General features: G+C 46.4%; 1 protein-coding gene across 1 annotated transcript; it reads right to left on the bottom strand.

The window, feature by feature from the left end:
* Positions 1-410: 410 nt before the first annotated feature.
* On the bottom strand, positions 411-26,546 carry LOC118080201 (uncharacterized). The gene is made up of 9 exons (XM_088664295.1): positions 26,437-26,546; positions 22,492-23,122; positions 21,920-22,001; positions 20,489-20,568; positions 18,527-18,653; positions 14,348-15,903; positions 14,011-14,185; positions 4,771-4,785; positions 411-2,502 (listed from the first exon to the last, which is right to left on the bottom strand). The coding sequence occupies exons 2-9, from the start codon at positions 22,906-22,908 to the stop codon at positions 1,565-1,567; spliced, it is 3,390 nt and encodes a 1,129-aa protein (XP_088520421.1). The 5' UTR covers positions 22,909-23,122; positions 26,437-26,546; the 3' UTR covers positions 411-1,564.
* Between the last annotated feature and the right edge of the window lie 967 nt (positions 26,547-27,513).

The raw sequence follows: 27,513 nt of genomic DNA, 5'->3' as shown, positions 1-27,513 counted from the left end.
CACCTCTCTTTGGGGCAGGGGGGCAGCTCAGGGACTGGGGCAGCAGCAGCGGCTGCCCAGAGCACTCCCAAGGAGAGGGGAGAGGAGAGGAGGCTGTGGGAACCCTCCGCAAGGGAGGGTGTTCAGAAATGGGTGAGGGGCTGCCGGCTCTGCAGATAAGGGGTGGCATAACTGGGCTCCTGAGCCCCACAGGGGAGCTGCAGAAAGGATGTAGTTACTCAAGGGAGCCGTGGACCCAAAAAGGTCAAAAACCTCTGATGTACATCAGTTGCGCAGAGGAAACTATCCAACAAATCACGTGTTAATACAGAGATCAGTTGCAGGCATTAGGTCGTAAGCTTGTTCAATGTCTCGGGAGATTGTCCACAGTGGTTTGGGTCCTTCAAAATCAAGGTAACTGGAGACGACAGTGCATTTCGGATATGTTTTATTTACACATATATGCTGAATATAAGACGGTGAGGACTCACAGCATTCACACAAATCTCACTCTCTTGTTCTGTGTCTGGGGAGAGGCATAGATCCACAGCATTGGGCTCAACACGGAGAGCAAGTCATGCTTTCCCCCCTCCCAACTCCATCACAAGAAAAGGCAGCACTTTCCCTTACCTGCATATACCGTTCCTTTCATTTCTCCTTGCTGTTGATTTCTCTTTGATGCTTTCATCTTTCAAAAATGGAAATGCCCCCACTGGTCTTCTGCTAATGTATTTACCGTGGTACCTTGGCTTAAGAACAGCTTAGTTTATGCACAACATGGATTAAGAACGCTGCAAACTCGGGAGTAGGTGTTTTGGTTTGTGAACTTTGCCTTGGAAGCAGAACATGTTCCGCTTCCTTTTGAGTGGGTTCCATTTGTAAATTGAGTCCCTTGCTGCTATGGAAAAGCACGCCTTGGTTTAAGAACGCTTGGTTTAAGAACAAACTTCTGGAACAGATTAAGTTCGTAAACCAAGGTACCACTGTAATATAAATACAGTGGGACCTCAATTTACGAATTTAATCCGTTCCGAATGCACACTCGTAGGTCGAAAACTTCGTAAGTCGAGTTTCCCATAGGAAAAGGAAAAGCGGTTTCCCATAGGAATGCATTGGAAATGGAAAAATTCGTAAGTCGAGGAAACCGCATCTAGCCGCGAACGGGTTTTCCGTTTGGATGTTGGAAAAATTGTAAGCGCGTGGCCACTTTTTCCGCTCGTAAGTCGAAAACGTCGGATGTCAAGGAGCTCGTAAGTCGAGGTCCAACTGTATATCCAAGTGGATTTTTAGATTCTTAGATCCTGCCTGGTCCCCAACATCTTGCCTTCTGGGGGAAATATATTGTTTCGTCCCTGTGTGAATTCTTTGATGTCAGGTAAGGTTAGTACTGTGCTTGATGCTCTGATCATCTTTGAAGAATGAATTAATGATAAAAACAGAAGTTTATCCTTTTTTGGAAGCTCCTCCCAACTTCTGAGGACTTTTATGATTACTCCACAATATGCAATCCAAGCATTTATATGGGTTTTTCTTGCAGAAAGAAAGCTAGGAACTGCTCCTAAAGCTCCTTTAATATTCCAAGTCTTTATATGGGTTCTCCACTGTATGGATTTTTTGGTGGAAATAAAGGCTGGAGATCTGAAGAAAGCTCTTTGTCCGCACCGAATATCAATTTGTGAGTTCTTCGATGAACATTGCGATGGGAGCTCTGAGTGAAGCCCTTTCCACACTCCAGGCATTTATAGGGTTTCTCTCCCGTATGAACGCGTTGATGTGTCGTGAGAGCTGACTTCTCAATGAAGCTTTTTCCGCACTCAGAGCATTTATAGTTTTTCTCTCCTGTATGAATTCTTTGATGTTTCCTAAGACAATTCTTCTGAGTGTACCTTTTCCCACATTCCGAACATACATGTGGTTTATCCCGGATGTGCATTTTTTGATGATCAACGAGATCTGCCTCCTGACTGAGGCACTTTCCACATTCCAAGCATTTATATTGTGTCTCTGCAGTGTGTGTTTTCTGGTGGTAAATTAGACTAGTACGTTGGCTGAAGTTCTTTCCACACTCTAAGCACTTATATGGCTTCTCCCCTGTGTGAATTCTGCGGTGGTAAGTGAGATGGGAGCTTTGACTGAATCTCTTTCCGCATTGCAGACATTTATACGGTTTCTCCCCGGTGTGAATTCTTTGATGGGAAGTGAGGTTTTTCTTCAAAGTGAAGCTCTTTCCACATGGTGAGCATTTATACGGTTTCTCACCAGTGTGAATTGCTCGATGGTGCATGAGAGTTATTTTGTGAGTGAAGCTTTTTGCACACTCCAAGCACTGATAGGGTTTCTCCCCAGAATGAATTCTTTGATGGGAAGCAAGACTTGTCTTATGCCTTAAGATCTTTCCACACTCCAAACACTGATAGGGTTTCTCCCCTGTGTGAATTCTTTGATGGTACATGAGAATTATCTTCTGAGCAAAGCTCATTCCACACTCACTGCATTTATATGGTTTCTCTGCGCTGTGGATTCCTTGTGCTGAAACAGAGGAAATGTGGAGATGTGTGGGGTTCTTACTAGCTAATACCCTTTTATGTCGTGCCGTCCAGATGTTATTAGACTTTCCCATCAGCTCCAGCTGGAACAGACAGCTGTCAGGCATGATGAAGGTGGATTCCTGCAACCTCTGGATGGAACCACATTGGCTACCCCAGCCATAAAAAGGTGTGTGTCCCCCCCAAAAAAACATATTACACTAAGCTGCTACTGACCCTTCCTTTCACCTCATATTTGGAATTAATATAAACAAAGAGAAGGCAAAGGCCTCTCATTTTTATGGAAATCTGAGATCAGTGAACCCCAGCCTCTTTTGTGAGGTGGATTATTATTTGGCCCATTCATGAAATTCACTCAATTTCTGATGATGTGAACCCGTCTCTTTGGCCTTCTGGAAAATGACATAGCTCCACTTCCCTCGCAACTCTGAAACTTACATTCCACAAATAACTTAGCCAGATAAGACCAACCAAGCCACAGTTGTGAAGGGCAGGTCTTGAGAATGCATGGCCAGAGAAATTGCAGGAGAGATTAACTGCAATATTAACTTTCAAGATTAACAGCCGGAATAAAAATCCCAGAGGCTGCATGTGTTGTGCTATGTCAGAAATATTAAGATTGCTCACATACAGAAATATTGAATTTCAAAAACAACCTTATGACGCAACAGGGGGTCTTACCGAGAGAGGCCACGATTCCCCAGTTCTCCTCCATGACTTCCTTATGCAATACCCTCTGGTCAGGATCCAGCAGCGACCACTCCTCATCCGTGAAATGCACAGCCACATCCTCAAATGATATGGGACCCTAAAAGAAGAGGGAAACATTTTCTCATGGGTAGCATGAAGGTAAATATTTAGGTCCAGTCGTGACCGACTCTGGGGTTGCGGCGCTCATCTCGCTTTACTGGCCAAGGGAGCCGGCGTACAGCTTCCAGGTCATGTGGCCAGCATGACAAAGCCGCTTCTGGTGAATCAGAGCAGCTCACGGAAATGCCGTTTACCTTCCCGCCGGAGCGATACCTATTTATCTACTTGCACTTTGACGTGCTTTCAAACTGCTAGGTGGGCAGGAGCTGGAACCGAGCAACGGGAGCTCACCCCGTTGCAGGGATTCGAACCGCCGACCTTCTGATCAGCAAGCCCTAAACTCTGTGGTTTAACCCACAGCACCACCTGCGTCCCCTGTCATGGGTAGCATAGAGATGGTCTATTGAGGTGGCTGCTTGTTATTCTCAGGAATTAAACCACCTTGGGTGGCATACACAGCCTTCGCTGAGGCCAACTTTGATAGGAACAAATTGATGGAAAGAGATTCACTCAGGACCAGGGAGGTGAGACGGGAAAGTGGGGCCAAGCCTCTCCCCCCAGTGATCTAAGGCACAAATACAGGATGGGAGACACCTGGCTTGAAAGCAGTACATGTGAAAAGGATCTAGGAGTCTTGGTATACAACAATGGTCTTGGGCACCACAGTTCAAGAAGGATACTGACAAGCTGGAATGTGTCCAGAAGAGGGCAACCAAAATGGTCAAAGGCCTGGAAACGATGCCTTATGAGGAACGGCTTAGGGAGCTGGGTATGTTTAGCCTGGATAAGAGAAGGTTAAGGGGTGATATGATAGCCATGTTCAAATATATAAAAGAATGTCATATAGAGGAGGGAGAAAGGTTGTTTTCTGCTGCTCCAGAGAAGCGGACACGGAGCAACGGATTCAAACTACAAGAAAGAAGATTCCACCTAAACATTAGGAAGAACTTCCTGACAGTAAGAGCTGTTCAGCAGTGGAATTTGCTACCAAGGAGTGTGGTGGAGTCTCCTTCTTTGGAGGTCTTTAAGCAGAGGCTTGACAGGCATATGTCAAGAATGCTTTGGTGGTGTTTCCTGCTCGGCAGGGGGTTGGACTGGATGGCCCTTGTGGTCTCTTCCTTTTTTAAAAAAAAATATATTTTATTAATTTTTCCAATTAAAACCAATTATATCACATTCATTATTTCAAATTATACACATATATATCAATCAAACCGAATGTTATGCCAAATCATCTAAAAAAATTTTTTAGGGTTCCCATGCTTCAAGAAATTGGGGATTCCTCGCAACCGTCCACTGTCGTCTTTTTTCTAAAGTTCAAATCGTCTCTCCAAATCCATAATAATCCAGATCTTTCCCTTTACAGTCACATAGATGTTTTCCTCTTTCAACCGATTATTTCCCAGCTGCTGAGATAAATGTGGTCTCTTCCAACTGTGGTCTCTTCCAACTCTATGATTCTATCCCCCTACCTGATCTGGTCTCACAGCTGCTCCTTCTACTGAACCATGAAGAGGAGATGGCGGAGGACATCTTGCCGGCATCATTCCATTGCCTGTCAGAGACAAAACCATTAGCACATACTTGGATGAGAAATGGATACTTAAGAGAAAGTCTTAATGGTTGAGCAAGTTTGAGATCTTTGCATCTCTTTGATAGTTCCAGTGTGTGAACACATGGCAACCCTTTGGGACTTTTGATCACAAATCCATGTGCACAATGTGTTGCAAATAAGGGTATTTTCGAGCCCTGGAAAAGGGTGGAGAGTTGTCTCCCCGCAATAGGTTTAAGAAGTTGATGGCTTAGTTTCAAAATTAACAGAGGGAGACCATATTGAAACAGTACCCCTAAATCCTCACCCAGAGGCCTCTGCCTGATGACTGACATATTGCTTTCTGCTTTGGAGGAATCGCTTCTTATTTCTGTTACCAGATCCTTTCCCTGAAACAGAAATATGCATAATAATAATAATAATTTATTATTTGTACCCCACCCATCTGGCTGAGTCTCCCCAGCCACTCTGGGCGGCTCCCAATTGAGTGTTAAAACAATACAGCATTAAATATTAAAAACTTCCCTAAACAGGGCTGCCTTCAGATGTCTTTTAAAAATAGGATAGCTGCTTATTTCCTTAGCATCTGATGGAAGGGCGTTCCACAGGGAGGGCGCCACTACTGAGAAGGCCCTCTGTCTGGTTCCCTGTGACCTCACTTCTCGTAATGAGGGAACTGCCAGAAGGCCCTCGGCGCTGGATCTCAGTGTCCGGGCTGAAGACATCGCATGGAAACAGCAAATGCAAAAACCTTAGCGGTACTGGCTATCTGTTTGGCGGACTTCCACAGAAAGTTGCTGAAGAAGCAGAGAATTCTGGGATCGCCTCCCTCACATCCTGAGCCCCTTGGGATTATTTAGCTCAGAGGTAGCTGGCACAATGCTCTCCAAAAGTTGCTGGACTTCAACTCCCATAATTCCCAGCCAAAATGTAGAATGAATAGGGTTGATGGGAGTTTTAGTTCAACAACCTCTGGAGGAAACCAGGTTGACTTTCCCTGGTCCAGACAAAACTCTCACCTGCTGCTCTTCCTGCTTCTTGTCCTCTGCCCGGTTCAGGAGGAAACCTTCTGTCAGGGCCACCGCCTGGGAACTGGTCTCTGCTCCGCATTCCCTCACCCAGTTCTCCATCTCCGGGGGGAGGACAGCCAGGAACTGCTCCAGGATCACCAGGTCCAGGATCTGAGCCTTGGTGTGTGTCTCCGGCTTCAGCCACTGACGGCAAAGATGGTGGAGTCGGCTGCAAACTTCCCGTGGTCCCTTGGCCTCCTGGTACTGGAAGTGCCTAAACTGTTGGCACTGCAGATCTGAGCTGTGGGTGTTCTCCCTCAATGTCTTGTGTCTGCTTCCAACCCAAGTTTCCCCAGTGCTCCCAGTCACAATGCTATCAGGCTGTCTTCCTGCTTCGAGGGCGGCAGAGTCTTGTTCTTCCATCTCTTACCGGTATCTGCAGAAAAACATTCTGTGATGAAAACGTATTTTTCATTTTGATCCCTCGTATTGTGAATTATGTCATATACAACATTTCTTTCCCCTATTTGAGATCTGGTATACCGCTTCTCCATATGGAGGTTGTATTGCTTACACAGCTATTCCCCACACACTGCCCATTTGCAGGATCCCTGCCCAAAAATCTAACTACCTGGACCAAGAACGCATCTTGGTCTCCTTCCTTGGAGGATTTTAAGCAGAGCTTGCGTGGCCATCTGTCATGGATGCTTCAGCTGAGATTCCTGCATTGCAGGGGGTTGGACTAGATGACCCTCGGGTCCCTTCCAAGATTCTATGATCTATCTCGTGCATCCCCTTCCTTTCTGCATCCATAGCCTATTACACAGATTCATCAGCCAGAGAGAAACATACCACATCCCTCCCATTGCTATATTCAGGGATCACTAACAAGGACTGTTTTCATTTATGCTCTTTAAAGCTCGGTTTTACAATAATTCTGTAAATGCCAAACCCCTCATGCAAGAAAAGTGTCCTTAGGCAGAAGTATTCCCAGCATAATGTGACCCTGACATCTGAATGTACACACATTTATTATGTGCTACCAAGCCAGAAAGCTCCGCTTGACAAACAGGGGCTTTAACTTTAAGGGATGAAGAACAATTGGCTGATAGCTCAGTTTTATAAATTATTGTATTTTAATATTTCTGTTGGAGGCTGCCCAGATGGGCGGGGGTATAAATAATAAATTATTATTATTATTATTATTATTATTATTATTATTATTATTATCATCATTATTTAACTGATATGTAGAAGAAGAAGAAGAAGTGATAGCTCAGTTGGTTAAAGCATATTTCCGGTAACACCAAGGTTGCAGGCTCGATCCACCTGCATATTCCTACATCGCTGGGGTTGGACTAGATCAGGGGTCCCCAGACTACGGCCCCCGGGCCGGATGTGGCTCAATTGGCCTCCCAATCCGGCCCGCGACGACCCCCGCCGCCCGCTGCCGCCGCCCGTTTTTGCAGCGCGCTGCGCGGCGGCGCCCTTCCAGATCGGAATTTTTTTGCCGAAAATCGTTTCTGCGCATGCGTATGGGCCTCTCCCGACCCAGAAGAGGTCATTTCCGGTGCACTTCCGGGTCGGGAGAGGCCCATACGCATGCGCACAAACAATTTCCGGCGATTTTTCCGGCCTGGAAGCGCACCACCGCGCCAGTAAATGGGTGTGCGCATGCGCACTGGCGCGCACTCCCCCGCCCTCCGGCCCGCCGCGCGATCGGCACGGCGGGCACCGGCCCGAAGGCGGGTAAGTCTGGGGACCCCTGGACTAGATGATCCTCGGGTTCCCTTGTGACTCCATGATTCTATACTTTTCCTTTTGCATCCCACCTTTTCCTCCAAGGAGCGCAAGGCAGCACGCGTGGCTCTCCCCCTCTCCAGTCAATCCTCACGACAACCCTATGAGGTAGGCCATGCTGATAGTAAGTGGGCCAAAGTTGTCACCCCCACCCCTCCCCGGAGCTCTGTGGTCCTGGTCTGCTCTCACCACTGCACCACACTGCCTTTAAGACAGCCCTGTTTAGGGAGGCTTTTAATGTTTAAATGTTGGAAGCCGCCCAGAGTGGCGGGGTATAAATAAATAAATAAATAAATAAATAAATAAATAAATAATAATAATTAAAGAGAGGACGGTACAAATTCATGGAGCAGAGGGCTATCAATGGCTATAGGCCGCCATGGCTATGTTTTAAGGCTTTGTAGGTCAAAACCAGGGATGCAGCTGGTGCTGTGGGTTAACCCATAGAGCCTAGGGCTTGCAGATCAGAAGGTCGGCGGTTTGAATCCCGCTGCTTGGTCCCTGCTCCTGCCAACTTAGCAGTTTGAAAGCACGTCAAAGTGCAAGTAGATAAATTGGTACCACTCCGGAGGGAAGGTAAACGGCGTTTCCATGTGCTGCTCTGGTTCACCAGAAGCAGCTTAGTCATGCTGGCCACATGACCTGGAAGCTGTCTGCGGACAAACGCCGACTACCTTGGCCAGTAACGCGAGATGAGTGCCGCAGCCCCAGAGTCGTCCGCAACTGGACCGAACGGTCAGGGGTCCCTTTACCTTTAAAGCTTTTTATTGCCATTTAATGAAACGATGTGCATAAACAATTATAACAAGAGATGTGTCCCAAACTCCCATCCTCAGTGCATGTTTGCTCCTTAATAATAATAATAATAATTTTATTGCTTACACCCTGCCCATCTTGCTGGGTTTCCCCAGCCACTCTGGGCAGCTTCCAGCAAAATATTAAAATATGGGTCAGTTGCATATTTCTGCGTTAAAGTGGGTTGGACTAGATGATCCTCGGGGTCCCTTCCAACTCTATGACAATCCACTCCCACTGATCAACTCCGCCTCGCAGACTCACTTTAAACCCCAGCCTCCCCAAATAGAGCAATAGACTCTTAATCTCAGGGTCGTGGGTTCGAGCCTCACGTGGGCAAAAGGTTCTTGGATTGCAGGGGGTTGGACTAGATGACCCGGGGGTGTCCCTTCCAACTTTACGATTCAGTGATTCTATCTTAGATAATAGAAAATGGGGAACGGAGACATGAACAACCCCTCTCCCTATTTGTTTCTTGTGATGGTTCTCCTGATCTGCGTCTCCCACGCGGCGACGCCCCCTCCTTTCCACCAAACGCACCAAAACGATGTTGCAGAATCTCACCGGGTTGCAGGAGCAGCCGCAGATGCAGCGCGCGGTGGGTAAAAGCAGAGGCTCCTTCCTTTGCAAAGCGGGGAGCGGCTTCTGCTGTGGAGGAAGCCCCCCTTCCACCCACCCCAAATTTCCTTCTTCTCTAGGAATCCGGTTCTTTTTTAACCCTTGCAGGGCCTGACACTGACGCTCTGTGCCAAAGAGGAAACGTGCGCTCTGCGCGCACACAGATGGGAATCTGGGCATATCCTGGTAAGGGTGGGGACACTCGCCGGCACTTCGGGAATGAGCAGAAAAGCAGCATTTTTAAAGTAGCTTTGAAGAGGGATGGGGGGAAAGGAGGTCTAGTGGATAGAGCAGCCTTTTCCCATAACTGATAGGTGATTCTGCTGCCCCACGTGCAAATGGGCACCTGCTGTTTGTCTCTTTTCTTGGCGAGGAGACAGAGGGAGCAAGGAGTTTAATAGAATCAAAGAACTGTAGAGTTGGAAGGGACCCGAGGGTCATCTAGTCCAACCCCCTGCAGTGCAAGAGTTAAAGGTGGAAAAATAATGGGGTGAAGCTTTTCTTCCTTCTTTGTGGGGCAAGGAGTAGCAGTGGGGGAGAGAAGGGCAGGGAATTTTTCCAAGCTGCCCTTCTGGAATTTGGAAAGGATGGCTCTTGCCTGGCGCTGCCTGGACTTGAACCTGGCTCCCTCTTTGTGCAAAGGGGGATTGTTGGGTGTTATCCTGGAGTGGAAGTATTTATTTATTTAACTATAATAAAATCCATTGAAAAAGAAAGAGTGGGGGAATGGAAACCCTCTGCTAGAGGAAGACTCCATTATCTCTGCCGCCTCCTCCGTTTCTGAGGAAGAAATTCGTCCTAAAATGATCTACAAAAGTATGTTGTGAACCTCCCTGGGAGCTACAGGTTTGCAAAATTAGATAAAGAGTCTAGAAGCCACCTTATATACCTCAACCAAGAATCACATCCTTTGTCTTTCTATGGGGATCGGGCACAGTTGATATGGTTTGAGGAAAAATATTTTTATTTACCCCAAATAAACCTCAAATGTTGTGTAAACTTTCCTCACAGGGGAGCAACGTAGAACCTGAGATGGGAGGCAGTTTGTATTCTCTTTCTCTTGATATGATTTTGTTCCCGGTTAGGGAATGTTTTTTTTAAAAAAAATTGCCACCATTATTATACCCATATAATAGGTCTGTGGCTGTGTTACTCCAGCCCTGCAAAGTTGTCCAGAAGTACTATACCCATTTTACTGGAGAAAGGGAAGTTTTTAAATGATAGCCTAAAGCAGGAGTCCCCAAACTAAGGCCCGGGGGCCGGATGCAGCCCAATCGCCTTCTCAATCCGGCCCGCAGAAGGTCCGGGAATCAGCATGTTTTTACATGAGTAGAATGTGTCTTTTTATTTAAAATGCATCTCTGGGTTATTTGTGGGGTATAGGAATTCGTTCATCCCCCCCCCCCCGCCGAAAAAAATATAGTCTGGCCCCCCACAAGGTCTGAGGGACAGTGGACCGGCCCCCTGCTGAAAAAGTTTGCTGATCCCTGACCTAAAGTGTAATACAGTATTGTATTAAATGTGTTGTTGCTCTTGTTGGTAAGGAAATGTAGTGTGGAGGAGACTGTAACAAATCACGCGTAAATATTGAGATCAGTTGCAGGCATTAGGCAATAAGCTTGTTCATCGTTTCAACAGATTTCTCCACAGATTGTCATGAGTCCACAGCAGTTTGGGTTCTTTAGACAGACTGGAAAAGACAGCGTCTTTCGTATATGTTTTTTTAACACAAATATGCAGGCTGAGCGTAAGATGGAGAGAATTCACGCAAATCATAGAATCAGAGTTGGAAGAGACCACAAGGGCCATCCAGTCCAACCCCCTGCCAAGCAGGAAACACCATCAAAGCATTCCTGACAGATGGCTGTCAAGCCTCCGCTTAAAGACCTCCAAAGAAGGAGACTCCACCACACTCCTTGGCAGCAAATTCCACTGCCGAACAGCTCTTACTGTCAGGAAGTTCTTCCTAATGTTTAGGTGGAATCTTCTTTCTTGTAGCTTGAATCCATTGTTCCGTGTCCACTTCTCTGGAGCAGCAGAAAACAACCTTTCTCCCTCCTCTATATGACATCCTTTTATATATTTGAACATGGCTATCATATCACCCCTTAACCTTCTCTTCTCCAGGCTAAACATACCCAGCTCCCTAAGCCATTCCTCATAAGGCATCGTTTCCAGGCCTTTTACCATTTTGGTTGCCCTCCTCTGGACACGTTCCAGCTTCTCAGTCTCCTTCTTGAACTGTGGTGCCCAGAACTGGACACAGTACTCCAGGTGAGGTCTGACCAGAGCAGAATACAGTGGTGCTATTACTTCCCTTGATCTAGATGCTATACTCCTATTGATGCAGCCCAGAATTGCATTGGCTTTTTTAGCTGCTGCTAAACTCACATCATCCCTGACCCTTTGACCATTTTGGTTGCCCTCCTCTTGACACATTCCAGCTTGTTCCCTCTTAGTCCCTCGTTCTGTGTCTGGGGTATATTCATAGCATTGGACTCAATACAGACAGCAAGGCATGCCTTTTTTCTCCCACCATAAAGAAAATAAAGATTGCCTCCTGGCCTATTATTCTCTGAAAGCTAGAATGACCTCTTCCAGCCAGTAGCTTATCCAGTGGTGTTCTACGTTATAACATTGATAAGTTTTGTTTCATATATATATATATATATATATATATATATATTAAGAAGACAGAAACAGCAGAACTAGGAGTCTATGGCAGGTCAAGATGGATACATGGACACACAGATGACATTGAGACTAATCCTCAAATTCTGTAATACTATTCTTTTCCCCAAAAGCTCCCCCCCCCCGACCTACAAACAAATCTTGGTTTTTCCCATCAATGGATAACAGGGGCAGGTTATCAACTCATTGAAAATACGCAGGATCAAAATCTCAATGTCATCGAGTACAATTGCACTTCCAAACCACTTAGAACACAGCTAAACCATTTATTTCTCCCAAGCCCTGAAGCTTGTAAGTTTTCAGAATATTTATGGCAGTACACACTTAAAACATTGATGATCATATAATCATAAAATGCGGAGTAACCGGGAAACACTGAGTCAAGTTAGATCCATCAAATTTGCCGCTATTTAGAATCTCTTCAGGTTTCCATCTATTTCCTTGATGTGCAAAGTCAAAAATTTGGCTTTACAGTCCAAGGAGCCGACCCACACTTGGTACTCCCTAAATCAATGGGCTTCTGGCATGTTTAAACAAGGCATGAGAGTCCCAGTACAGAGCTGTCTTGCTTCTTCATCCTGTCTTGTACCACCGTGGCATATGGAGCCATCAAACCCGTTTCACACAAACACCTGCTTGCTTTTATATAATATAAAGAGGCACAATATGGTGATCCTTAAGCATTAAAACAGGCACGGGAAAACTCCGGCCCTCCAGATGTTTGGGACTACAATTCCCATCATCCCTGACCACTGGACCTGTTAGCTAGGGATGATGGGAATGGTAGTCCCAAACAACTGGAGGGCCGAGTTTGCCTATGCCTGCATTAAAACCTCACTGCAGAAAATCACTGGAATAGTTTATAAAAATGGCAAAACACAAAGTAACAGTATCTTGACTGAATGAAGCTCAAACACAGCCCATGATTTGGCGCATGGGCAAAAATGCTAACTTGGAGAACAGGGTTAACCTGGTAACCATTTTTGTGCGCACAGGACAATGGAGGGCATGAAAAGATAAGAGAAAAGATGAGCACTTCAGAGTAAATTGGTCAAGGGAGGGAGATGAATTCTCTGTAAACAAGTCTGGAGGAGGCTACTAACTTTTGTATTCTTTACTTATTCTCCTCTGTGAGAAGTTACTCTTCAATGAGATGGGAGCTGCATTTTCTTATTCAAGATTTTCCTGCACTCCAAGCATTGATATGAGCCCCCCCCCCAAATCACCATTGTGAATTTGTTGTTGTTTAGTTGTTTAGTCGTGTACGACTCTTCATGACCCCATGGAGCAGAGCACGCCAGGCACTCCCGTCTTCCACTGCCTCCCGCAGTTTGGTCAGACACATGTTCGTAGCTTCAACACTGTCCAACCATCTCATCCTCTGTCGTCCCCTTCTCCTAGTGCCCTCAATCTTTCCCAACATCAGGGTCTTTTCCAGGGAGTCTTCTCTTCTCATGAGGTGGCCAAAGTATTGGAGCCTCAGCTTCACGATCTGTCCTTCCAGGGAGCACTCAGGGCTGATTTCCTTAAGAATGGATAGGTTTGATCTTCTTGCAGTCCATGGGACTCTCAAGAGTCTCCTCCAGCACCATAATTCAAAAGCATAAATTCTTCGGTGATCAGCCTTCTTTATGGCCCAGCTCTCACTTCCATACATCACTACTGGGAAAACCATAGCTTGAACCATACAGACCTTTGTCGGCAAGGTGATGTCTCTGCTTTTTAAGATGCTGTCTAGGTTTGTCATCGCTTTTCTCCCAAGAAGCAGGCGCCTTAATTTTGTGACTGCTGTCACCATCTGCAGTGGAGAGTTTTGACTAAACGTGATCCACCTGGAGCAGGAACTGGCAAGCCGCTCCAGTATCCCTGCCAAGAAAACTCCATGGACAAAGACAACAGGCCACTGTGAATTATTTGATGACAATGGAAGTTCCTGCTTCTTCAGAAGCTTCTTCCAAGCAGTGTTTTTAAAAATTCCTCCACAAAGTGTCTTGGGCACAAGCCCTGTCCATATGCATTACAAGCATTTATATGGTTTCTTATTGTGGAAAGACAGCTAGGAACTGCTCCTAAATCTCCTTTAATTTTCCAAGTCTTCATATGGGTTCTCCGCTGTATGGATTTTTTGGTGGGAATAAAGGCTGGAGATCTGAAGAAAGCTGCTCCCATACACTGCCCATCGATGTGTGAGTTCTCTGATGAAGATTGCGATGGGAGCTCTGAGTGAAGCCCTTTCCACACTCCAGGCATTTATAGGGTTTCTCTCCCGTATGAACACGTTGATGTGTTGTGAGAGTTGACTTCTCAGTGAAGCTTTTTCCGCACTCAGAACATTTATACTGTTTGTCTCCTGTATGAATTCTTTGGTGTCTGCTGAGACAGTTCTTCAGAGTGTAGCTTTTCCCACATTCCAAGCATACAAATGGTTTCTCCCGGGTGTGCATTTTTTGATGAGCAACGAGATCTGCTTCCTGACTGAGGCACTTTCCACATTCCAAGCATTTATGTTGTGTCTCTGCAGTGTGTGCTTTCTGGTGGTAAATTACACTAGTGCGGTTCCTGAAGCTCTTTCCACACTCTAAGCATTTATACGGTTTCTCCCCAGTGTGAATTCTGCGATGGTAAGTGAGATGGTGGCTCTGACTGAAGCTCTTCCCACACTGCAAGCATTTATGGGGTTTCTCCCCCGTGTGAATTCTTTTGTGGGTAGTGAGATTTATCTTCGCAGCGAAGCTTTTCCCACACTCCGAGCATTTAAAGGGTTTCTCACCAGTGTGAGTTCTTTGATGGTCAGCGAGTCTGTCCTTGCTGCTTAAGCTCTTCCCACACTGCAAGCATTTATACGGCTTCTCCCCCGTGTGAATTCTTTGATGGGTATTGAGATTCATCTTTAAAGTAAAGCTCTTTCCACATTCCAAACATTTATATGGCTTTTTGCCCGTGTGAATTGTTTGATGAGAAGAAAGGCTAGAATTGTTTATGAAGCTCTTTCCACATTTCAAGCACTGATATGGCTTCTCCCCGGTGTGAATTCTCTGATGAACAGAGAGTTGTACCTTCCGACTGAAGCTCTTTCCACACTCAAAACATTTATATGGTGTCTCCCCTGTGTGGATTCTCTGATGGCGAGTGAGAGGGGAAGACTGACTAAAGCCCTTTCCACACTCTAAGCATTTATATGGTTTCTCCCCTGTATGAATTCTTTTGTGGGAAGAAAGGGTAGAATTGTGTCTGAAGCTCTTTCCACACTCCAAGCATTTATATGGTTTCTCCCCTGTGTGAATTGTCTGATGATGAGTAAGTTTTGAACGACTAACGAAGCTCTTTCCACATTCCAAATGTTGATATGATTTCTCTCCGGGATGAATGGTTTGATGCCGAATAAGTTTTGAACTACTAATGAAGCTCTTTCCACATTCCAAGCATTTGTATTCCTCTGTGTGAATTCTCCGATGAGAAGCTAGGCTAGAATTTTCTCTGAAGCTCTTTCCACATTCCAAGCACCGATACGGCTTCTCGCCTGTATGAATTCTTTGGTGAATAGTTAGACGTAACTTCTGAGAGAAGCTCTTTCCGCATTCCAAGCATTTATATGGTTTCCCCCCTTTGTGAATTATCTGATGAGAAGAAAGGGTAAATTTTTCTCTGAAGCCCTTTCCACATTCCAGACACTGATATGGTTTCTCCCCTGTGTGAATTCTTTGGTGATAAACGAGTCTTTGCTTGCTACTGAAGCTCCTTCCGCATTCTAGGCATTTATATTGTTTCTCTCCTGTGTGAATTCTCTGGTGGCAAGAAAGGCTATAACTGTCTCTGAAACCCTTTCCACACTCAGAGCATTTATATGGTTGCTCCCCTTTGTAGTTTTTGCAGTAGGATTTACACTGGTGTTTTGAACCAAGAGCTTCCCATTGAACGAGGCAGTTACCACATTGCTTTCTATCATCGGTTGCATGAAAGCCACTGTCATTTCGAAGCTTATTCCTTTTCTTTTCTGCTTCATTTTTGCTCCTTTGCTCTTCTCGCTTCCTGCATCTGTCTCGGTCCTGGGTCTCTTTTCCATGTAGTTCTTCCTTACTCTTCCTTTCCGATTCATCACATTCTGCAATGAATTGAAAAACTCATCAGAGCCTAAGGAAGAAACAGACCCTTATCTCGCTTAACAGCTTCCATACTTATGATAAAGGTAAAACCGAGTGGATCTAGAGGGAAGGAAAACCTTTGTACACATTTAACTAGCTCTCCCGACTAGCGGCAGGTGTGCTACAGAGTATTGGTTTCGAACCATAGAAACCTAGGTTCAGCATCCAGCTCAGAGATGAATCTCATTGTCTGGTCTTGGGCCAATCACTCTCTCTCAGCCCAACCCAGTTTGAGAACTATGATTCCCAACCCTACTTACTATGCATTTTATGAACAATTAGACGTGGGTGGCGCTGTGGTCTAAACCACAGAGCCTAGGGCTTGCCAATCAGAAGGTCGGCGGTTCGAATCCCCGTGACAGGGTGAGCTCCCGTTGCTCTGTCCCAGCTCCTGCCCACCTAGGAGTTCAAAAGCACGTCAAGTGCAAGTAGATAAGTAGGTACTGCTCTGGCGGGAAGGTAAACGGTGTTTCCGTGCTCTGCTCTGGTTCGCCAGAAGCGGCTTAGTCATGCTGGCCACATGACCTGGAAGCTGTATGCCGGCTCCCTCGGCCAGTAAAGCGAGATGAATGCCACAACCCCAGAGTTGTCCACGACTGGACTTTACGGTCATGGGTCCCTTTACCTTTACCTAGATTTCGGCTAGGTGCAACCAATTATACTTCACGGACCCCCATTTCTCACTAAGTGCAGCTTTGGAATGGGGTACCCTTTTTGAATATGACGCCACGCCTGAAAGAGACCCCTAGACTCTCATCCTTGATATTGAAGATATTTGTTGCTTTGCAAGCTTGGACAATCAAAGAAGGGAGCGATGGCAGGGCTTGCACCATTTCCACCAGGGTAACGCCTGGAGAAAAGGCTTAGCTGTGTTATGCACAGCGGCTCGTCATGGATGCAGGAACAGAAGAGCCTCTATAGCTGGCACTGATGGAGTCAATTATTCTTAGAGTCCTCAGCCCCCTCTCCAAACCTGTCATCTACAATAGGTTGCTATCAGGCACAACAAAGTGTTGGGGCTGACCTTTAAAGCCCGAAATGGCCTCAGCCCAGTATACCTGAAGGAGCGTTCCCACCCCCATCGCCCACCCCAGACACTAAGGTCCGGCTCTGAGGGCCTTCTGGTGCTTCCCTCCCTGCGAGAAGTGAGGTTACAGGGAACCAGGCAGAGGGCCTTCTCGGTGTTGGCTCCCTCCCTCCCCGTGGAACACCCTTCATCAGGTTGTCAAGGAAATAAACAACTCTCTGACTTTCAGAAGACATCTGAAGGCAGCCCTGTTTAGGGAAGTTTTTAATGTTTGATGTTTTATTGTTTTTTTAATATTCTGTTGGGAGCCACCCAGAGTGGCTGGGAAGGCCTGGCCAGATGGGCAGGGTATAGATAATAAATAATAATAATAATAATAATAATAATAATAATAATAATAATAATTACAATGATCTTTCTTCCATACCCTGGTCTATTCAGCTGTACAAGGGACTTTCTGAGCCTTCTTTCCCAGAAACTTCCTTCCCACCCCATTCTAGGAAATATATATACACAGGTGAAACTCGGAAAATTAGAGTATCGTCAAAAAGTGCATTTATTTCAGTAATGCAACTCATTATTTTTTATTTTTCTTCTAATTTTTACAAATGCTTCCTTTTGGAAATTCCACAGTAATAAAACAAATAGTTACAATAATACAAAAATAAACATCGCTATTACATTTCATCAATTACATTTCATTTATAATTGACCCACCTAACGACAAATAAGTACAATTACAACAAATAAAGGCTTGACATATCTTGCTTTGCATGTCATGCAACTATCTCATATATTGGTTTCACCTTTTAAGTTTCATTACTGAAAAAAATGCACTTTTCGACGATATTCTAATTTTCCGAGTTTCACCTGTATATATAAACAAAGAGGGGAGCTCTGGATTTGCCTTCCCAAAGCCCTAAACACAAAAAAAGAGACAAGTGACACTTCCATTTGCAAAGGCCATGGTTTAGAAAGGCAAAAGTGGAAGATTCAGAGAGAATACGACAGGAACGTGCTTATTCAAGGTTAATTGCAGAGGGTTAAGAAGCTCAGGAGTGCCATTGTTGACCCACCTTGGCAAATTGGATTTCATTCCATAAAGAAATAAAGGCAAAGGCAAAGGACCGCTGGACAGTTAAGTCCAGTCAAAGGTGACTATGGGGTTGTAGCACTCATCTCGCTTTCCGGCCGAGGAAGCCAGTGTTTGTCCACAGACAACTTTCTGGGTCACGTGGCCAGCATGACTAAACCGTTTCTGGCACAACAGAACACTGTGACTGAAACCAGAGCACACGGAAATGCCATTTTCTTTCCTGCTGCAGCGGTACCTATTTATCTACTTGTGCCGGCGTGCTTTCGAACTGTTGGCTGGCAGGAGCAGGGACTGAGCAACAGGAGCTCACTCCGTCGCAGGGATTCAAACCACCGACCTTCTGATCGGCAAGCCCTAGAGGCTCAGTGGTTTAGACCACAGCGCCACCCGCACCCTGTTCATTCCATAAAGAAAAACTGGCTCATGAAGCATATATTAAGATCCAAGAGGGAGCCCTCACCGAGAGATGCCAGGATCGCAACACTCTCCTCCATGACTTCGTTATGCAGAGCCCTCTGGTCAGGATCCAGCAAGGCCCACTCCCCTTCGGTGAACCACACAGCCACGTCCTCAAAAGATATTGGACCCTGAAAGAAAAAGAAAACATTTTCTCCTCGTAGGTAATACAGTGTTCAAAATTCGCCGGGCGCATTTGGCACCTGGCTACTGGCCACTTGCGACCAAGTGAAGATGCCTGGGTGCCAGGATGGCACCTTACATTGCCCCATCTGGAGATGCAAGCCTGGGGCTCCTTGGATATTGACTGTTTTCACACACTAACAACACACCCTGTAGAATTCTACCCGTGATATTTTATCTGCACAATCTGAACAGATTTCAGCAACCAAAAGGTCGTATTTAAAAATACAACCTTTGAACCGTCTGCCCCAAAATGGCAACCAGACATTCCGTTTTGGCCACCATTTGGCACCTAGCTTACATATCCGAGTTTATAATGCCGCTACATAGAAAAGTTTATTATTATTGTTGTTTTGAGTTTCTCTTTTATTTATTTATACTTCAAGTTTATACATTTCACTAATTTTATACATTTCATTGATTTTACAATCACTTTGACATTTCAAAACCAAAGGTGTCATGGGCTTTGAAGACACTCGATCTCAGGACGCAAGGGAGAAACGTGCTAAGAGGAAGGCACGCTTGGCAAATCCACACCGTGATCGACTCCTGCCTGGAAACCTATGTCCCAACTGTTGGAAGGATGTGTGGATCCAGAATTGGCCTCCACAGTCACTTATGGACTCATTGCCCAAAGTTGTCGAGCTTTTTGCGGGGGAGACAAAACAGAAAAATCCCTGTGGGTCTTGCCATCTCCTTCCCTCTTCCCCCCTCCCATCCCGTGCGCCAGGATGCGCTCCCCAGCTAGCGGGCTGGCTGGCTCGCTCTCGGCCTATTGCGATGGGGAAGATGGAGCAGCCCTGAGGCTAGATGAGAGGCGGCGGCCAGGAGGAGAGGGAGAACACCCCACCCAGCTGGCTGACTGCCTGCACCCTGCCTGTGATCCTGGCGTGGTCTTCACCATCTTCCTCCCTCCCTCCCTCCGGCAACATTGCAAAGGGGTGAGGCTGGGTTGGGCCAGGCACACAGGAAAGCGGCAGGCACAAGTGCCCTCCTAGCCCAGGCACGTCGGGCCCATGGGAGGTGGGGGGCCTGCGGAGGATTGGAGCGGTGGGGGGGGGAGCGGTGGAAGAAGAAGAGTTTGGATTTGATATCCCGCTTTATCACTACCCGAAGGAGTCTCAAAGCGGCTAACATTCTCCTTTCCCTTCCTCCCCCACAACAAACACTCTGTGCGGTGAGTGAGGCTGAGAGACTTCAGAGAAGTGTGACTAGCCCAAGGTCACCCAGCAGCTGCATGTGGAGGAGCGGGGAAGCGAACCCGGTTCACCAGATTACGAGTCCACCGCTCTTAACCACTACACCACACTGGAGGGGAATGGGTGAGGCCTGGCTCAGAGTGGGGAGCTGGGAACTATCATGCAGCACCAAAACAGGGCAGGAAAAAAAATCACAAGGAGGGTCAAATAACGAACGCTGTTGCGCCCAATCAGAAACAGTCACTGCCACAGCCAATTGAAAAACGGACCAATTGCCTAACACAATCACAGGCTACTGACCAAAATTTTTTAAAAAGGTTCTGGGTTTAAGCAGCAGACGCACACAGTTGTGTGAGGAGGAGCGGGAGCACAAATAGAAAAAACAACAAAACGACAGTGCGGGTGGGCTAATGGCGTGCATGCCAGCAGTGAGGGCTCCGCATGCCCACTCTGGCACATGTGCCATAGGTTCTCCACCACTGGTATATACCAACCAGCTTCACCCATTCTTACATCTGGTCCCACCCACCCACAGACGAGAATGCAGCCCCCACTCTGAAGAAGTTTCCCCACTCCTGCCCTACCTGATCTGGTGCTACAGCAGCTCCTTCTCCTCCCCCAGGAAGAGATGCCTGAGTAGATCTTCTCAGCATCATCCCATCACCTGTGAGAGACAAAGGTTGTATGAAAGCATGTCTAAGCATACATGAGCATTGGCAGACATTCTTCTCTGTTATGGAGGGAATGAATAAAACTTTGTTGCTTAATAATAATAATAATAATAATAATAATAATAATAATAATTTATTATTTATTCCCCAGCCACTCTGGGCAGCTCCCAACAGAATATTAAAACATCAAACATTAAAAACGTCCCAATACAGGGCTGCCTTCAGATGTCTTCTAAAAATACAGTGGTAACTCGGTTTACGAACTTAATCCGTTCCAGAAGTCATTCTTAAACTGAGCCACGCTTTCTCTAATGAGGCCTCCCGCCGCCAGTGCCCTTCCACCATTCAGATTCTGTTCTTAGACCGAGGTAAAGTTAGAAAACTGGGACAATACTTTGGGTTTTGCGGAGCTTGTAAACTGAATCGCTCTTAAACAGGACTGTTTTTAAACTGAGATACTACTGTAGTTTAAAAACGGTCCTGTTTAAGAGGACTGATTCTATAAGGGGTGATATGATAGCCATGTTCAAATATATAAAAGGATGTCATATAGAGGAGGGAGAAGAGTTGTTTTCTGCTGCTCCAGAGAAGCGGACACAGAGCAATGGATTCAAACTACAAGAAAGAAGATTCCACCTAAACATTAGGAAGAACTTCCTGACAGTAAGAGCTGTTCGGCCGCGGAATTTGCTGCCAAGGAGTGTGGTGGAGTCTCCTTCTTTGGAGGTCTTTAAGCAGAGGCTTGACAGCCATCTGTCAGGAATGCTTTGGTGGTGTTTCCTGCTTGGCAGGGGGTTGGACTGGGTGGCCCTTGTGGTCTCTTCCAACTCTTTGATTCTATGACTGTAGTTAGGGACGCAGGTGGCGCTGTGGGTTAAACCACAGAGCCTAGGGCTTGCCGATCAGAAGGTTGATGGTTCGAATCCCCACGAGACGGAGCTCCCGTTGCTCGGTCCCTGCTCCTGCCAACCTAGCAGTTCGAAAGCACGTCAAAGTGCAAGTACTGTAGATAAATAGGTACCACTCCGGTGGGAAGGTAAATGGTGTTTCTGTGTGCTGCTCTGGTTCGCCAGAAGAGGCTTAGTCATGCTGGCCACATGACCTAGAAGCTGTACGCCGGCTCCCACAGCCAATAACGCGAGACGAGCGCCGCAACCCCAGAGTCGGTCACGACTGGACCCCCTAATGGTCAGGGGTCCCTTTACCTTTACTTACCACTGTAGTTGTTTATTTCCTGCACACACACTGAACTCTCTTCCCTCACCAGATCAAAAAAAGGCCACGGATCCCTTTCAAAAACCAACAGAGGGAGACCATATGGAGACACAGCCGATGGATCCTTACCCAGTGGCTTCTCTCTGACATCCAACCGAGATCTCTCTGCGTCAGGGAAATCACTTCTCATTTCCACAAGCAGACCCTTTACCTGAAACAGCGGTGAGGATTGGAGGACATTGAAGGGGGAGATGTATTAGAAAACAGAATGACACAGGGGAAAACCTGAGCAGTACTTGGAATATTTTCCAGAGAACGTTGGTGAATGAAAATAGAGGCTTTTTTGGGGTGCCCTCCCTCCCTTTCTTTTTTTGGAAATAATTTTCATTTGGTTTTACAAATATAAAATCATAACAATACAAAATACATATCCATATTTAGAGATTCCTCCGAATCTCTGGACTTCCCACCTTCCCCTCTATAGGCCCTGATGTCAACCTTTTCAACTGCATACTGTATTAGTAATCCATATTTTAAGTCACTCCATTTTGTCCGTAACATTGCCCTCCATCTCTTTCAGAGGCTGTTGGGACTATCTGGACCAGGAGTAGCCAATATTCCCCCTCAACGTTGCTCAGGGGCGAGGAGAGATTTAGTTCAAAAACACCTGAAGGCATCACAAGATCTTGAGATGCTCTCACCTGCTGCTCTTCCTGCTTCTGGTCCTCTGCCTGACTCAGGAGGAAACCTTCTGCCAGGGCCACCGCCTGGGAACTGGTCTCTGCTCTGCATTCCCTCACCCAGTTCTCTGTCTCTGGGGGCAGGACAGCCAGGAACTGCTCCAGGACCACCAGGTCCAGGATCTGAGCCTTGGTGTGTCGCTCCGGCTTCAGCCACTGACGGCAAAGGCGGTGGAGTCGGCTGCAAACCTCTCTGGGTCCTTCGGCCTCCTGGTAGCAGAAATGCCTGAATCTCTGGCGCTGTGCATCTGAGCTGAGGGCGTCCTCTTTACCCAGGATCCCCTGTGCGTTTCTTTCCCAGAATCCCTCACTGCTCTCGCTTTTGATGGGATCGGTGCCTCTTCCTGTTTCAGCAGCACCCGTCTCTTGCTCTTCCATCTTTCACCTGCATAAAACCTACGTTGTTGATTAAAGCTTATTTCTCCCTTTGATTTGCCGTATTTGTCCCTTTCTTATCAGCCTGGGAAAACACACATGACACTTCTCCAAGCCCGCCAGCTGCATTCCACCCTTACATTCATGGATCATGCGAGACGGTAATCCTCCATGGTTCCTTTTATTTCCAATTAATTTTTAATTAATTTTCCAAATTCTAAAGAAAATCAACAACAAATTAATTTTGAATTTAACACCAATTTAGCAATTGACTTTCCACGCCCCCCCCCAAAATAGGCTTCTTTTCCCTCCTTCCTTTGCTGCTCGTAGTAAAACACTTTTTCTTAATTTCTAATATTTTCCCATCCGTTCCCTTTTCCACCGCTCTGCATGTCCCAGTCTTGTTTGGACATTTACCTGACATTTCCCCAGCAAATCAAATCAATCTTCCTTTCTCGATCCATATAAATCATAATTTTAAATCGTGTTTCCTTCAATCGTGTTTCCTTCCTGTCTTTATTAAAGGTAAAGGTAAAGGGGCCCCTGACCATCAGGTCCAGTCATGTCCGACTCTGGGGTTGCGGCGCTCATCTCGCTCTATAGGCCGAGGGAGCCGGCGTTTGTCCGCAGACAGCTTCCGGGTCATGTGGCCAGCATGACAAAGCTGCTTCTGGCGAACCAGAGCAGCGCACGGAAACGCCGTTTACCTTCCCGCCAGAGCGGTCCCTATTTATCTACTTGCACTTTGATGTGCTTTCAAACTGCTAGGTTGGCAGGAGCTGGGACCGAGCAACGGGCGCTCACCCCGTTGCAGGGATTCGAACCGCCGACCTTCTGATCAGCAAGCCCTAGACTCTGTGCTTTAACCCACAGCGCCACCTGGGTCCCTCCTGTCTTTATTATCTATGCTGTTTCTAAGCCCCACTTTAACCCTACACATGCTGGACAGAAACATTCCCATAAGGAGGCGGCCCCAGGAAAACACTACAATAGGGGAGGAAGGCAGCCTGGGTCGACACAGGATCCACTGGATCCCCAGCCTCTCCCACTCAGGCTGACCCACCGGCTCTTCTTACATGGCATTGGCCCCGATAGATCAAGGCTAGCATGGTCCAGAGCAGGCTTTTGCCCTTTGCCCTCCTCGCCCCACATCCCATCAACGATGGAAGGAATAGCCCAGTGATTAGGGCACGAGGCACTTATCAAGGAGATAAACAACTACCTGGAGGGACCCAGGTGGCGCTGTGGTTAAACCACTGAGCCTAGGGCTTGCTGATCAGAAGGTCAGCGGTTCGAATCCCTGTGACGGGGTGAGCTCCCATTGCTTGGTCCTAGCTCCTGCCAACCTAGCAGTTCGAAAGCACGTCAAAATGCAAGTAGATAAATAGGTACTGCTCTGGCAGGAAGGTAAACGACGTTTCTATGTGCTGCTCTGGTTTGCCAGAAGTGGCTTTGTCATGCTGGCCACATGACCTGGAAGCTGTACGGCAGCTCCCTCGGCCAATAATGCGAGATGAGCGCGCAACCCCAGAGTCGGTCACGACTGGACCTAATGGTCAGGGGTTCCTTTACCTTTACCTAAACAACTACCTGACATTTAGAAAACACCTAAAGGCAGCCCTGTTTAGGGAAGTTTTTAATCTGTGATATTTTAATGTATTTTGGTTATTTGTTGGAAGCCGCCCAGAGTGGCGGGGGAAACCCAGCCAGATGGACGGGGTATAAATAATAAATAATAATAATAATCTCAGGTTCGTGGGTTTGAGCCCCATGTTGGGCAAGTTCCCTGCATTGCAGGGGGTTGAGCTAGATGGGGTCCCTTCCAACTAGGGCTGCCACCTTTGCTCTGGCAAAATACAGGACAGGATGGCAGCAGGCAGGCAGGAGCAAGGGGTATTGGGGCGATTTTATTTTCCACCTGGGGCTGAAAGAACTTCAAAACAATCCATTACAATTCTCATCCATATGGCTAACTTGATGCAACAATTAGTTTTCATTTCATTTTTTCCCCTTGGCAGTGAGAGGGGTTGGGGGGGCAGCATGGTTTGTTGTCCTTAATTGACCATGCCCCCCCAAACCCTCTCTCACACTGCCAAGGAAAAATAATGAAATGAAATCTAATAAATAAACAGAAAGAGAATCCACCCAAGAGACACTGACACAAAAACCTCACATATAGGTGAACCTCGGAAAATTAGAACATCATCGAAAAGTGCATTTATCTCAGTAAGGCAACTTATATATTTTTTTATTTTTATTTTTACAAATGCTTTCTTTTGGAAATTCCACAGTAATTAAACAAATAGTTACAATAATACAAAAATAAACAAAAATAAACATCGCTATCACATTTCATTAATTACATTCCATTTATAATTGACCTGCCTAATGGCAAATAATTACAATTACAACAATTAAAGGCTTGACATATCCTGCTTTGCATGTCATGCATATATCTCATATATTGGTTTCACCTTTTAAGTTGCATTACTGAAATAAATGCACTTTTCGACAATATTCTAATTTTCCGAGTTTTACCTGTATTCGTTTCAGGCCCTCCCCTCCACGGGTTCCTTAAATAACTTTTTAAACTGCATATTATAAGTCCATCTAATTTACAATCCTGGGTTGTAACCAAAATCTGTGTAACATTGCAAGAGTTATTTTAAACCTGCCAAACCCCATCACCACCTTTTCCCGGTGCTTCCAGCTTTCTTGTTGCCCAAGTTCAGGGGTGACAAATGTCTCTCCTTCCACACTGATGAAACCTGAGCATTTGTTGTAACTGTAATTATTTGTCATTAGCTGGGTCAATTATAAATGGAATGGAATTAATGAAATGTAATAGCGATGTTTATTTTTGTATTATTGTAACTATCTGTTTTTATTACTGCGGAATTTCCAAAAGAAAGCATTTGTAAAAATTACAAGCCCTTCCCTCCCGCATCTCCCCTCCCAGCTCACCTAAGCAGACCACCCACGTTGACCCATTGTTCTGCACCTGAGAAGGCTACCCCCCCATCCCACGCATTGGTCTCCATGGCAACCTCTTTGCGCTTGCAGATCCGAGGCCATTCACAGGCAGGGCCTTCACAAAGGAACCGGTCGGGCTGGTTTCCTCTTGCATGCCTCCCACCTTCACGGATGCAGGGTTGCAAGGTCTGGAAGCGGCCCGCAACGACACCCCTAAAAGCCTTCCTAACAATGCAACCCGCTCAGCTCCCGCCGGAGCCTCGCGCCTTCGTTTTCACGTGTGAAGGCGCGCACGCGTGTCGTCGCACACCGGTGCCCGACTGACGGGGGCGTAAATTATAACTTGATAGTGCAGCTCAGCCCTGCAGACCGGCTTTGAAATCCCCGCCTCCCTATGGCTGTGCTGATAAGAAGAAATCAAGGCGCTCCGCTCCCTGACCTGGGTGTGGGGTTGTTTATTTTTTGGGGGGGATGTCCCCAAGATAGTTTACTGTATCTGCAGAGGCACCCTCTCCACTGCCCAGGGAAACCCCTTCGACCCAAATCAGGGACACTCACCAGGTTCAGATGGATGCTGATGCAGAGCTCGGGTCGGACAAAGACTCCTGCTTGGTAGGGGGTTGGACTGGATGGCCCTTGTGGTCTCTTCCAACTCTATGATTCTATGACTGGAAAGAGAAGTTGCTGAATTGCAACTTATCACCAAGCTCAAAACCATGGAGGGACCTGGTTTGAACAGAGATATCGGGTTCTTATCTCATTATACATGATAAGCGATCTTCAGCCATCTCAACCCTTGCTTTTTCATGCAAAACCATTTGCAGTCGTTTGCGGTCATCAACAGCTATCAGTCAGTCAATCACCCATTTCCACCACCCTTCTGAGTGATCCCCCCTCCCCATCCCCACCCCTCCCCACCCCTTCTCTACATAAGTGCCTGGAAACTTCCATTTCACTGTATCTGAAGAAGTGTGCATGCACACGAAAGCTCATACCAAAATAAAAACTTAGTTGGTCTTTAAGGTGCTACTGAAGGAATTTTTTTATTTTACTTCGATCCAGACCAACACGGCTACCTACCTGTAACCAGAACTATGGAAGGCACCACATTGAGCCGCATGAAATGGAAGTCCATCAACCTCACCAAGAAACTTGCCCAGGTACAAACTGACATCCTCTTTCTATCTAAATGCAAAAACCTGGACATTGTACCTAAGGGTCTTAGAATTAAGAACCCTCTTCAATCAACTTATCCCACAGAATATGCCAGAAAACTATGCCACACTTTATCTAAGAAACTGCTGAAACATCTTATCGGCGTTCTGTATTCCAAACAGAAGTTAATAAAGGAGGAACTCTCTGCACTGGAGAACTCCATCAGGAATCACCCGGCCTGGCAGAAGTTCCACAAGGAAAAACAAACCATTTACCACTCTCAACTGGAGTTACTGAAGAACCAGAAAAATAAAAAACTCTGCAACCTTTCCAACCTACAGGCCACCAATCAAAACAAGATCAACAACATTGTCAATCTTTCACAGCAAACACTCAGCCCAGCTGAGGAATCCGTCCTTTCACGGGGACTATCATTCTGCCCTGCCAAATCCCAACACATGATTCAGTTCTGCGGGGACC

This window comes from Zootoca vivipara, chromosome 2 (assembly GCF_965207765.1).
Source record: "Zootoca vivipara chromosome 2, rZooViv2.hap1.1, whole genome shotgun sequence".
NCBI lineage: Eukaryota > Metazoa > Chordata > Lepidosauria > Squamata > Lacertidae > Zootoca > Zootoca vivipara.
The sequence above is the reverse complement of the archived record's forward strand: the minus strand, read 5'-3'. Positions and strand labels throughout refer to the sequence as shown.

What these genes read in the sequence shown, in the direction of transcription:
- LOC118080201 (XM_088664295.1), bottom strand. Translation starts at nt 22,908, where the DNA reads ATGGAAGAGCAAGAGACGGGTGCTGCTGAAACAGGAAGAGGCACCGAT. An exon ending in AGAAGCAGGAAGAGCAGCAG is followed by an intron (nt 22,002 to 22,491) that starts GTGAGAGCATCT and finishes CCGCTGTTTCAG; the next exon opens with GTAAAGGGTCTGCTTGTGGA. An exon ending in TGCGATCCTGGCATCTCTCG is followed by an intron (nt 15,904 to 18,526) that starts GTGAGGGCTCCC and finishes AATTCATTGCAG; the next exon opens with AATGTGATGAATCGGAAAGG.